General features: G+C 40.8%; 1 protein-coding gene across 1 annotated transcript in view; it reads right to left on the minus strand.

Moving 5' to 3' along the window:
* Positions 1–13,830, minus strand: part of LOC124612974 (acidic amino acid decarboxylase GADL1) — a 149,937-nt gene that overhangs the window by 92,088 nt on the left and 44,019 nt on the right. The window contains exon 2 of the mRNA XM_047141503.1: positions 2,363–2,547. Within this exon, the coding sequence (XP_046997459.1) occupies positions 2,363–2,547 (185 nt within the window). The remainder of the gene's footprint in view (positions 1–2,362; positions 2,548–13,830) is intronic.

Raw genomic sequence — 13,830 nt, forward strand, 5'->3', positions numbered from 1 at the left:
TACTGAGAATGAAACAACTTGCTCGTCAGCACTGTACTTGGTTCGGAATCGATGCCGCGATTACGAATATGTGCTCTTCTTGCATGGTGTGTGCCGAACAACAATCAGCACCACCGCAGAAATTCTTTGCATGGCCAAAAGCCATTTCCCCTTAGCAACACTTGCACATCGATTTTGCTGGTCCATTCTGGAATGCTCGATGGTTGGTTGTGGTAGATTCATTCAGTAATTTTCCCTTTGTTGTCCGGATGTCTTCCACGACATCATCTGCCACCATCCAAGCGTTATCTGCTATCTTTTGCATTGAAGGTCTTCCACAGACTATTGTTTCTGACAATAGCCCACAATTCATGTCCGCAGAATTTCAGTCATTCTGCAAGGCCAATGGTATTCAACATCTGACGTCCGCACTGTTTTTGCCACAGTCAAATGGTGCCGCTGAACGATTGGTCAGGACTTGCAAGTCACAGATGTTGAAGTTGAAAGAGTCGCATTCTCGGGAGGACGCGTTATTGTTCTTTTTGTCCTCTTATCGCTCTCAGCCCCGAGATGGTCGCTCGCCAGCTGAGTTGCTCCACGGTCGTCATCATCGAACCTTGATGGCTTTGGCAGATCCACCGCATCAGGTTCCTGTGCAGCGGCAAACACCTGCTTTTGCCCCAGGCGACGTTGTCTACTACCGCCACTACCGAGGTTCACGGTGTTGGCTCGCAGGGTGCATTCTACGCTGCCTCGGACGCGCTATGTATCTGGTTTTGGGGGCCTCTGGTGAGGTGTGCTGGCAGGTCTAGAGAGACTTCCTAGCACTCGCCCCAGTTCTACAACCAACTTTGCTAGCGATGGTTCACTGACAAAATACGCTCTCATTTACCAAGACGACAGTTTAGCATAGCCTTCAGCTATGCCATTTGCTACGACTAGCAAGGCGCCATATCCAGTTACTATTGATATTGCGAATCATGTACCGTCAAGAGCGACCTTCGTCATTAATGGATTAAAGTTAAGTATTCCACCAGCTACATCTGTTTTTTTCTAAATTCTAATTTCCTTGTCACTTTCCAGACCTCACGCCAACCTGCATGAGCTAAAGCGCGTGCATTTCGGCCTCCTTTAGTAAAATGGTGTAGGCTCTCTTGCCAACCACAACACTACCAAACATCAAGTCACAAGAAACCATTTTTGGAAGTCCACAGTTTTTAGATGAGAGTATCACTCTCTTGAACAGTGCTGTTGCTTAGGTAATGTTTATTGTGCAAGCATGATCTGAGGATGGTTGTTAGTCAACAGAAACCTGTTATCATCTGGTTGTAACTACACTGTATTGCAATCAATACCATTAAAATTTATAATAAATAATACAGATCACTGTGTCTCCCTCACTTGATGATGTCAGATCTTATAAATGACTATGATGGCTGGGACTCACTGGTAGCATGTAAAAAACACTCTAATGTGTGTTTTCAAGATATTGTTTCAGTTAACGATAATATTATGATAACTTGAGGTGCTGGACATAGATGATGTTACAGCATATGTATTGGAGATAAAGCAGAGTAGGAATCTGTGTGTTTTCAAGATTTTGTTTCAGTTAACGATAATATTATGATAACTTGAGGTGCTGGACATAGATGAAGTTACAGCATATGTATTGGAGATAAAGCAGAGTAGGAATCTGAGTAAAAACTATTCTTTCAAAAAGTCAAGTTTTGAATTATATCAATGTGATTCATGGATTACATTTTTCCAGGAAATATTGACCTTGCTGATGTTATGAATTATAAACTTAATCACTTACTTTTAACACCAGTGGAGACTGAAGTAACAGACACTTCACACGTTACCTAATTTCTAAGCTCCAAAATTAATTTGCACTCTTTGAGTTCATTAATTAAATTTTGGTCATTATGTAGCATTTGCCTGTTTTTGTAAAGCCTGGAATATCTTCTGTAATTAAATATTAATGTTACTTATTATGGAAGTTGCTACTATGATGCCAAAAATTGCGTCCTAATATAGACATTTTCCCCATATAATATGAACTTTTCCTAATGACTTTTGAACTGTACCTTAACAAGCTTTTACTACATTAAAATATGAACACACCCAATGCATTTATACCAATTAGCTTTGATCAACTGTAAGAATTTTAATTTTTATAAATATTACCTTGTTCTGCCTTTATTCCAATATTGTTTTAAGCTTTGTGTTTACAGCTTCAGCAGTAGAAAAAAATGTCCTCACATCAAGAAAAACCAAAGTGACATGTTACTTCAAGTGGAATTCACACATACAACAGCAAATTGTGTGAGTTTGTGTACATAAAACATCAACTCTGTCTTTTAGATACAAGTACAGCACTCACTGATTAGTATTTAGTGATTCAGTTATCCAGGCACCTGCCAGTCCATAAGTATCTGTGCCACCATACAGCTGGTTATAAAAATGTCTGTGATTAGTTTTAACAGAGTATTGAATTACAGCTCTGCAAAGGGCCAATAATTTTTCCTGAGACTTCACAGCAGTTCCCAAATCCAGAGACAACAGTTCCTGTTGGGAAAAAAGTACAGATTTAAAATAAGGATTTTGAAATTCTTAAGTACTATCTGTGATAGGGTACAAGCAGTAGACAGAAAAGTTTGATTTTTTAAATTTCTTATTGAAACAAAAACAAAAATCTTTACAAATCATAGAATACATCAGATGAGACTTTCATTCCACAGCAGAGTGTGCACTGATAAGAAACTTCCTTATATGAAACTTCCTGGCAGATTAAAACTGTTTGCCAGACAGAGACTCGAACTCAGGACCTGCAGCGCACACTCCGCTGCAGAGTGAAAATCTCATTCTGGAAGAAACTTCCTCTTGGTTAAACAGTTATGCCGGACTGAGGTTTGAACTTGGGATCATTGCCTATCATGTGCAAGTACTCTATTGACTGAGCTATTCAAGAATGTCTCATTCCCCAGTCCTCACAAGTAGGAGATGAGAAGCTGACGGAAATAAAGCTGTGAGGACTGGGTCATGAGTCATGCTTTAGTTGCTCAGTCAGTAGAGCACTTGCTAGGTAAAGGTCCTGAGTTCAAGGCTCAATCCGGCACACAGTTACAATCTGCCACAAAGTTCCACAGGCTACATCATTTACTGGAACTAAGATGCATATACTTTCTCTCTCTTTCCTATTTTTCTCCCTTTTGTGCATGTGCACTGTCCTTCTCCCCCTCCCCACCCAGCCTCTCCCCACAACTCAAACACACTATCTGTATCTGTCTTTAGCTGAGGAAAGCATAAATTGTTAAACATTATGACAAATGTTTGCCTGTGAGAACCAAAATAATTTTTGTAACACAGGAGAGCAGCTGAAACGACTTAAGATCACATGTGTCTGCAGCTGATGATTGAAGGGATTGCTTTGTTCAAAGTCTACAGACACCAAAGACTGTATACTGGTTCCTATTTTGATTGTACAAGAGGTGGGATTCATCCTATATGCCAGTCAAGGGGGCTGAAGATGGAGTTTAATGTTGAAACTGGCAGCAAAAATAAAATAAAACTGGAAATTTATATGGCTGAAGGTATTTTGATTTGACATTTTATACTGAACAGCCAAGGTCCCACAACAATCCAATATAAAGACGGACTTACAGAAATCCACTCACTTGTGTTTTATCCTTCTCTGCTTATCTCTGTTTCCATTAGCCCCCCCCCCCCCCCCCCCCCCCAAAAAAAAGAAAAAGAAAGAAACTCCTGACTGCACCTAGCACAGCACTACCCTGTTCCTATTATGTCCCTGCATGCTCCCACATGCCATACTACACCTTCCCCCACTCTATATCTACATCCACTCTCTGTGAACCGTTGTGAAGCACATGCCAGAGGGTACAGCCTCTTGTATTGGTTATAAGGGTTCGTAGTGTTTCAGGATATTTGTAAACATCCCAATACCACATTGGGAAGCCATCAACAAGAGATGCTCGTGAGTAAGTTGAAAATAAAATGCAGTGGGAAAGGGAAACTGTGTGTTTTCCTTTCTTCTATGCAGTGAATGTGGAGCAGTTGTGGAGCCGGTGAGGAGGACCAGTAAAAATGGTATTAGAACAACTGGTCGTCCAGGAGTCATTTGTGCCATGGTGCAGCAAGTGCCTGAATCCTGAATGCACCAACCAGGGCATAATGAACATTTGAAGAGCAGTAGTTTTTTAATCCGTTTTTGTTTGCTCTCTCAGGTCCTAAAGTATGCATGTACGGACATTTTTGAATGTACTCAAGAGAGTCGTATACCATAGCAATTGCTTGTTGTGTTGTTTAAAAAAATAGTGAAAATGTTGGAGAAAATATACCCCTGTTTGTGAGAAGTGTGGCTATTTATTTAGTAGCACAGTAGAGAGAATTTGCGGAAGCATTCCACGAATCTTCACTGCTGTTGGATCGACAGGGAGGTGGCACGGAAGGATTCAGACCATCAGACAACTACTCAGAGAAGAGAGGATAAAGATAATACTACTTTCATCTGGTGGTGTATTAGGGTCGGCAAAATATGCCCAGTTATATCAGCCAGGGACGCAACTTCCTGCTAGTGTTGGTATAAGACCCACCACAAACCCTACAAAATAAACAACAGCAAGAAAAGGGGGAAAAATACACCCCAGGTTTTTACCCATTCCATTCAAATATGGGGCATGGGAAAAATAGTAGTTTAAATGCCACTGTGCATACTGTAAATAATTTAATTTTATCCTCGCGATCCTTATGGGAGCGATATATAGGAGGTTGTGGTATATTCATAGAGTCATTATCTAAATCTGGTTCTTGAAAGTTTGTTAGTAGACTTTCTCAAGATAGTTTCCATCTATACTTAAGAGTATGCAATTTCAGTTCTTTCAACACCTCAGTGATACTCTCTCTTGGGTCAGACAAAGCTGTGACCATTCATGCTGCCCTTGTCTGTATACATTCAACAATCCCTGCTAGTCTATTTGGCACAGGGCTCACACACTTGAGCATTATTCTAGGATGGGTCACACTAGTGATTTAAAAGCATTCTCCTTTGTTTGACTGACTGCCTTTCCCTGGTATTCTACCAATAGACCAAAGTCTGCTACCTACTTTCCCTTGACTAAACCTATGTGATCAGCCACCTTCATGTTACTACTAAGTGTTACACTTAAGTATTTGTATGAGTTTACAGATTCCAGCTGTCACTCACTAATATTATATTCACAGGACGTCTGCCTCCTTGGCTGAGTGGTCAGTGTGTGTCACTGCCATACAACAGGCCTGGGCGAGGTTCCCAGTTATATTGGAGACTTTCTCTGCTCGGGAACTGGGTGTTGTGTTGTCCTCATCATCATTTCATCATCATTGACATGCAAATCAGCTAATGTGGTGCCATCTGAAAAGACTTGCAACTTGGTTGATGAAATTTGATCATTTTATTTCATAGGGTACTATGTTGTGTTTTTTTTTGTTTTTTTGTTTGTTTTTGTTTTGTTTTGTGAGGTGCACAGTTTTACATTTTTGGATATTTAAAGCAAGCTGCCAGTGACTGTACCACTTCGAAATCTTTGCCACTGACTCTAATATCTATTTAACTAATGTTTTCAGTGGTATGAGAATTAAGTTAGAGCAATACTCCTGGGTTTTCCATAGTAAATGAACATTTGAAAAGAGAGTTAGGCATTTCTGCTTTTGCTTAGCTAATCTCAACTTCGGTTCCAGTCTCATCCATGAGTGGCTCGACACTAACTTTGGTGTCACTAACAGCCTTTACATACAACCAGAATTTCTTTGGATTTTGCGACAAATCATTTCACAATATTTTGATACAGTAGTCACTGAAGGCTTCAGGCATTGCTCTTTTGACTGACAAACACGTTTCATTTGGTATCTCTCTATCTATAGCCCCCTTCTTTGTTCTATACCAATTACAAAGTATTCTCTGTTTCTTTAGAATTTTCTTTGCAGATACTGCATACCAAGGATGAACTCTCCCACAATGAACTGTCCTACCAGGTATATAACTATCCAGTGCATGGTCAACTATTTTTTTTACACTTGAGTCATAGTTCATCTAAATGTTCCAGTTCTGAGCTAAAAGTTTCAAGTTCCTCATTGAGGTATGACACCATTGTTTCTCTAGTTTGTTGAACATATAAATCTTTCTGCTCATTTTAGTTGCCCTTAGTGTTTTGGTGTTCAGTGTTGCTATAACTGTCTCATTGTCACTGATACCAGTTTCAGTATGGACTTCCTCAATGAAGTCAGGTCTGTTTGTTGGCATTAGATCTAATATATTTACATCATGGGTGGGGTTCTGAACTATCTGTTCTAGGTAGTTTTCAGAGAAGGCATTCTGTAACAATTCACAGGATGTCTTGTCACGCCCACCACTATTAAAACTATAATTATCCCAATTCATTGCTGGATGATCAAAGTGTCCTCCAATGATTACAGTATCATTAGGGAACCTATGTGCAAGTGAACTGAGGTTTTCTCTAAAACTTTTGGCTACATCAAGAGGAGAATCTGATAGTTGCAGAAGGACCCTACTACAATATTTTGCCCATCCTTGATACTGAGCCTCATTCAAACAATCTCACATATGGCTTCAGTTTCTTGTCCACTGCAGCAAATACACCACCTATGTTTCCTGGTTCCCTATCATCTTGGTATATACTTAACTTTTGCTCAAAGATCTCACTACCATCAACTGCAGGTTTTAACCAGCTTTCTTTGCCTAAAATTATGTGACATCTAGCGTTTCTTAGGAGCGCTTTGCCCCTACCCTGCTATCGCACCCCTTCCCCTTACCCGCATCACCGATGCCAGATTGATTCTCCCATGAGGTGCAATTGCAGTCCACAGTCTGACCTCATTTGTCAGAGAGAGTTGTCATGTGTGTTGGTGTGAGTTGTGCTTGTGTGTGTGTTTTTTCTGCTTCAGAAGAAGGCCTTTGGCTAAAAGCTTAAAAAGTATAACAGTCTATTCATTGTGCCTGTCTGCAGCTCAGGGTCTCTTCCATACAGTGAGTTGCAATCTATCCTTTTCCCACTGATTCATTTCAGATTAGTGTTATACAAATGTTACCAATTCTGTAATCATCTGCAAAAAAATTATCAATTAGATTTGTGCAGTTTTTTGGCATTCTTGTGGGAAAGTTGACGACTGTCCTCAGATTAAAAGAGCTTATTACATTCTCAAAATCTGTCCTGTCACTATTAGAGGAAAGAAAATTTACATTAAAATCACAAAGCGTGATTATTTCCTTAGTTTTTGAAAAAAGCCATGTTAAAAGAGATTCTAATTTATTGAGAAATATATTCAGCTTTCCTGAGAGAGCTCTGTAAGCAGTAATCACAAAAAAATAGACATTGTATTAACAGGGAACTGAATCCAGCAGGCCTCAAAATGTTGATAAACAGAATAATTTATGTTGGTTTATGCCATGTGCATGCTAGAAATCACTATGCTAGTGAAAGAGGACATTAAGGTCACAGACAGGAACCCAGAAATTCACAACTATAATACCAGCCATATGGTTAACAGAAGATTAACTTCAACAACAAAATGTCTTTCTGTCTAAGGAGCTGTTTTTCATAATTTATTATCAAATGGTCTTAAGATGTCGAGTGCAGATACTTTTAAAAAGTGACTCAAACAGTGACGTATCGATAAATGTGCATGTAACTGGATTTAATATGAATAGTAACACAAGCAACAATCATGTCATAGAAATTAGTAGTAAAGTGCACATAAAATGAACTGTTCACTATCAAATGAATTGTGCTTCCACTATTTGAATCATTTAATTGTAGCATATTGTTAAAAAATATTACTGTAATTTATACTTTATTGACAATGTCAATGTACATAAAATGATGAGATGTGAGTAGAAGATAAATTGAAATCCACAAGGCTTTAATTATGTTTTCCTTAGCTATACCCTCTGGCTGTGTCCCATGTACAGGACGTTACTGAATGAGTTTTCAAGATTTGTGGACATGTAGGGATAAATTTTAAACATTTTTAAACAAGAACCCTATTTCCAGATAAATGAAAAAGTTTTTACAGTGAAATGGGAATTATGTTTCCTTTCCTGTTTTTTGACAAATCTGCTAAGAATTTGGTACAGAACTTTAATGACAGCTCCAATCAAATGACAAATCAAGTCTTTGCCTTCACAGCTTTGGAATGCCAAAATACATTACAGTAAAGGTTCAGAATTAAAACTAAAAACTATATTGCAGGTATATTTCAGATCAGGCTATGCCATACCCTGTTTTGTATTACACTTTATTCAACTGACACTGAGTTAGTCACATGACCAGATGATTTAAAGGTATGACACTGAGCTTGAATTTGAGTGGATGGTTGGGTTAAATTCTAATCTTCCCACCTGTATTTAGTGTGGTATCACATATCAATACCACCTCAAGGGCATCAAAGTTGGTAATGGAACTGCAAGTTTCCATCAGATGCCAAAAGTGGTTGTGTGGAATCCGCCCTCTGCCACCGTGATATACCTCAGCCAGTGGCAGCCACACGGCCCCACTTGCACTTAGAGCCTCTATGTTATGTGACGCTATGCAGATGCCACTCAGTCACAGCTCCAACACTATTGTTCATGCTTTAGCTCAAAGACCATCACAATTTTTGCTACTCTATATCACGCTGCAATGTTTGCAGTGAGTCTTCATATGCTAGGAGAAATATGAGTTCAGTAAATCTTTTATTTGCTGTGTTAAATTGTTTGCTAATGATTTCTACTCCTGTCCAGTTTTCCTATGACAACAGTTGTCACATCACTCTGTAGCCCACCTCTCCTTACCATTGTCTATGAAGTCATGCACAACATACCTGGTGATGAGTACTAGAGTCTACATGTGGCCATCATCAAATCTAATTGCTTTCTTCCTGTTCTGTCATCTTTTTGGTTAACTTTTTTCACTTGCTTATTCTTTTGTGTCCACAGTGTTTGCCTTGCTTGTGCTCTTTATGTTGTAGGTTACAAGGTTGCTGCTTTTGCACTCCTCCTCTTCCTCTCTTTTCTCTTTGTGCTATGTTTGCCTTTTGCTGTCTGTCTTGGTACATTGCTTAACTGATAATAGCTACTCAGGCACAATCACTTGCTGTGGTGCATAAAATTGATCTAACTCAATTTAGTCAGTTTCAGAGTCAACAAATGATGCAACTAGTTGAAGTGATGAATCACTTCATGACAGCACAGATTATTTCACACAAGACGCCAGACCAATGGCAGTGCCACGGGCTGCACAGCCTGCATATGTGTCGCCATTTTGTGAATTTGATGATGGGAAGGAAGGTTGAACAGAGTACATTGCACAGTTCAGCATGTATATCACAGCACATCACATATAAGGTACTGACAAATATTCTTGTTTCTGCACCATGGCAGGAGTGACTATTTGTAGGCTTTGCACAAAACTTTTTCCCACGTTGCACCCTGCTCTAATACAACATGAGTATTTCTTGTAGGCACTTACAAAGTATTGTGAGGACAGGGAAAAGTGACTGCTGTCCATTACAAATTCTTTAGATTGTGTAAGCAATGAGAACAGACGTACCGTCAGTGGGTGACTGATTTGCAAGACCTTACAAGAGAGTATAGATTCAAAAGTGACTGTGGCAAATGCTATGATTTGTGATGCCATCAAGTACATTGTAGCTGACTCTCAAATTTGATAGCAGATTCTTAAATACCCAGATGCTTTCTTGCAACAAGTTCTGCAGATTTTTGACTATCAAGATTCCTGTGAAAGTGCAGCAGACAATTTTGTGGTAGCACCTCTTTGTTCTGTAGACAGACAAGGCCTCACCACCAGTTCATAAACAGTGGCCTGCCCAGCCACAGTCACAGCCACAGCCGCCGTGCTCAGGCAAACGAGTGTTGCATCCGGCACACGGTGTGAAGTCATGCCATTGCTGTAATAGAGCACATGGTTGCCAATCTTGCCCTTCATGTGAAGTGACTTTTGTTTTTTGCAGCAAAAAGGAACATGTAAAGTCTGTGTGCTTACAGAAATAATATAAGGCTCATTCTTCTGCTACTCCTTCATGCAAATCTAAGTCACGAATAGTGTGTACTGTATTTTCAAAGCCCCAAGGTGTGCATAACAACAATGTAATAGCCATCCAGGAAAGGCTCCCAACTCATCTGCAGTTCTACGCGAAGACAACAAACTTTAGCCAAGACATTCATCTTAAGCACTTGTAGCCTTACTGCAACTTTCTGAAATTTGACAAAGACAGTGACATTCACGGTACTTTTCTCCCAAGATAGTGCTAATACTTTTGATCTAAACTCACTTGATTTGTTTGGGTTAAGCATTCAGGACAAAGTACTTTCTGTTCTTCTTTGATCCTCATGACAGTGTTGCTAAGTTACGTGTAGAATTTCAAGGTTTGTTTTCTGAGGGCTTATGCAAAACGAATAATTTTGTTGCCCATGTCACGATGAAGGACAATGCACAGCCATGTTTCCTCAGAGATCATCCTGTTCCTCATGCTCCTCAACAACAGGTGGGTAAGAAACTTTCTGCACTGCAGGATAGTGGGGTCAAGCACCCATTCCTGGCCATCAATGGGCATCCCCTCTTATTATTCTAAAGAAACTGTCCAGCAGACTCCAGCTGTTCACTGATTTTAAGAAAACAGTGTATCCTCAAACAGTCATTGTCAGTTATCTCCTGCTGCACCTGGAAGAACTAATGGATAATCGAATGCCAGTAGTTACGTTTCTAAAACTGATTTGTGTGACACATTTCCAAATACCTCTGGATGAGCAGTTGTAACAAGTCTTTGTTGTTAACACTCATCTGGGTCTCTTCAAAGTTTTGTGACTGCCATTTGGCAGTGCATCTGCACCCACCATATTTCAGCAGTTCTTGGAACAGCTGATACACAGGTTTGTGTTTGCTCAGATATTTGTGTTTATCTGTGACCTTCCATCCCCATACACTGTGCAGGAATTACAGTCTGTGTTAGGAAAGCTCACATATTACACCCAGTTTATTCATGACACTGCTCAAATCATGGCTTCCTTGCATCCCTTGTGCAGGAAGAATGTTCCTTTCATTTGCTCACATGAGTGTCAGTCTGCTTTCCCGAAGTTGAGGGATGCTTTGCTTACTGATCGATGCTTTGTTAATTTTGATCCTGCCAAACCTGGCGTCTTGGCTGTGGATGTGTCTTCTTACAGCACTGGTGCAATTTTGTCACATAAATTTGGTGCTGTTGACAGGCTGATTGCCTCTGCTTCAAAGTTATAGAACAAAGCTCACTCTAATGATTCACAAATTGAAAAAGAGGATCTTGCCATTGACTATGGTGTCACTCAGTTTCATCATATCTTTTTGGCAGAAAATTATACTTGTTGACTGACCATAAACTTCTTCAGTCTTTGTTTAGCCCTTCTCAGTCAGTCTCAGTTCAACATTTGAAGACTCCTCTGCTTTTTGTTGCTACACTGATGCACAAAACACAGATGATTCGCATAGCTTTCCAAATAATCAGTGGAAAATTGCCCAGGCCACAGCTGTGGGTCCTGATCTGCAGATTCTGTTGCCCTACATCCATAATGGTCAGCCATACTAAGCCAAACAGATTTGTAGCCCCTGTGATTGGCCAATATTTTGTCCATCAGCATGCTCTTACAGTTCACCAAGACGTCATTCTACTTTACATTGATAATGACCAGTCTCTTCATGATTCATAGCATTCTATTACAGCTCATTCACAATCCTTGTTGTTGATATTTTGCCTCAAGGAACTGCCTGAAGTGGTAGAAACTAACAACAGACCTCAATTTGCTGCCTCATAGTTTGAACAGTTTTGCACCACATCATGAGTGTAGCATTCCATCCAAAATGCAGCAGCAGAGCTGAATGCTGTGTACAAACATTTAAGCAACAAATCAACAAACTTCACACATCCCACAGACAGGATCACTCTGTTGCTCCTCTTGTCTTCCTACCATTCTCAGCCACTTGATGTACCATCACCAGCGGAGTTGTTACATGGACAGTACCACCATACTTTGCTTTAGTTGCTGCACTCGTGCCCACTCCACCAAGACAGGTAAAGCATCACACTAACAGTTTTGTCTTTTACAGATTGTACAGTGGATGGAAGTGCTGGGAATGAGGCACCATTTGTATGTTTTCTGTGTTTCTCCTGCAGGTACCGAGAGGATTGCTGCAATGCCACCAAAATCAAATCCGTCAAAGTGAATTGCATGATCCTGCTGTGAGCTCTGTGCTTTCATATTCAGTGCCTGCCTAGAAGTAGTAGCCCTTGCTGTATCCAGTTCCTGCAGGTCGTGCACAGTGAGCACCAGTCCCATCAACCACAAACAGTGTAAGTCGATGCCCTTTCAGTCATCGTCCTCCCAATGGCCAGCATTGTCTGGGGATGGGCCCCTCTTCCCAGTGGCTGTCCCATGTGCCTCCTCAGATCCCTCTACAGTTGTCAAGATGTCTCTGTCTTCATTTGCTGCTCCGCCTCAGAATGTGGATGCATGCCCTCTGCCCGGTTTTACAGCTGGTGTTCCCAGGCAGGTTTATGCCAGGGCACGGGCCTCAGTTTTGGCTTGTTTCTGTTCATTGCCACCTGCATCAACCCTCCTCCTGTCATCACTCACTCATCTACACTACACGACAACAGTAAGTAGGTTTGTGCGCGAGGGATTTGGTGCCACACATCACGTATCGATACCAATCCACATGTGTCAAAGTTGGCAATGGAATTGCAAGTTTCTGTTAGATGCTGATCACAGTTGCACAGGTTCTGGCGGACCCAGTGGAGTGCACCTGCTGAGACATTCCTCCCGCAGCACCATACTATGAGCACCTTATGCCACCACAATATAGGACAGCTTGCGGCAGCCACACAGTTCCACTCACAGTTGGAGCCTCTTTGTTATGTGATGCTACACATACGCTGCCTAGTTGTGGCTCTGATTCCATCATTTGTGCTTTACTTCAGAGAGCATCGTCATTGTTGCTATTGGAGAAATACAAGCCAAGCAAATCTTTTGTTTGTTGTGTTAACTTGTTCGCTAATCACTTCTGCTCCTGCCTAGTTACCGAGCGAGGTGGCGCAGTGGTTAGACACTGGACTCGCATTCGGGAGGACGACGGTTCAATCCCGCGTCCGGCAATCCTGATTTAGGTTTTCCGTGATTTCCCTAAATCACTCCAGGCAAATGCAAGGATGGTTCCTTTGAAAGGGCACGGCCGACTTCCTTCTCCATCCTTCTCTAATCTGATAAGACCAATGACCTCGCTGTCTGGTCTCCCTCCCTAAACAACCCAACCCAACCTCCTGCCTAGTTTTCCTACGACAACAGTTGCCACACCACCCTGTAGTCGACCTCTCCTTACCAATGTGTATGATGTCATACACAAAATTTAGGATTCTCACTTTTTCCCTAAATCCCTACAACAAATACCAGAACTTTTCCTTTAAAATAACATGGCCAACATCCTTCCCCTTCCTCACCCAACCTGAGCTTCTGTTTTGTCTCTAATGACATTGTTGTAGATGTTAAGCTCTAATCTTCCTAGTCTCACAGGAAAATGTAGGGAGGAACGAGGCCAGGGTAGTGTGTAGGCAAAATACTGGACATCTACTTCCAAATATACTCTGCTTGTGAGATATGCTAAGACCAAATGATGGAAGTGTACTGTATCATCACTATGCTCGTAGCATATTCTGGCACACAAATTACAAGGAATTATCCATCAGTAGCTCAAGCTAGACATACTCCAGAAAATTCCCCAACAAGTCCTGTCAGACATCTTTCTATTTACAACC

Source organism: Schistocerca americana, chromosome 4, assembly GCF_021461395.2.
Source record: "Schistocerca americana isolate TAMUIC-IGC-003095 chromosome 4, iqSchAmer2.1, whole genome shotgun sequence".
Classification (NCBI taxonomy): domain Eukaryota; kingdom Metazoa; phylum Arthropoda; class Insecta; order Orthoptera; family Acrididae; genus Schistocerca; species Schistocerca americana.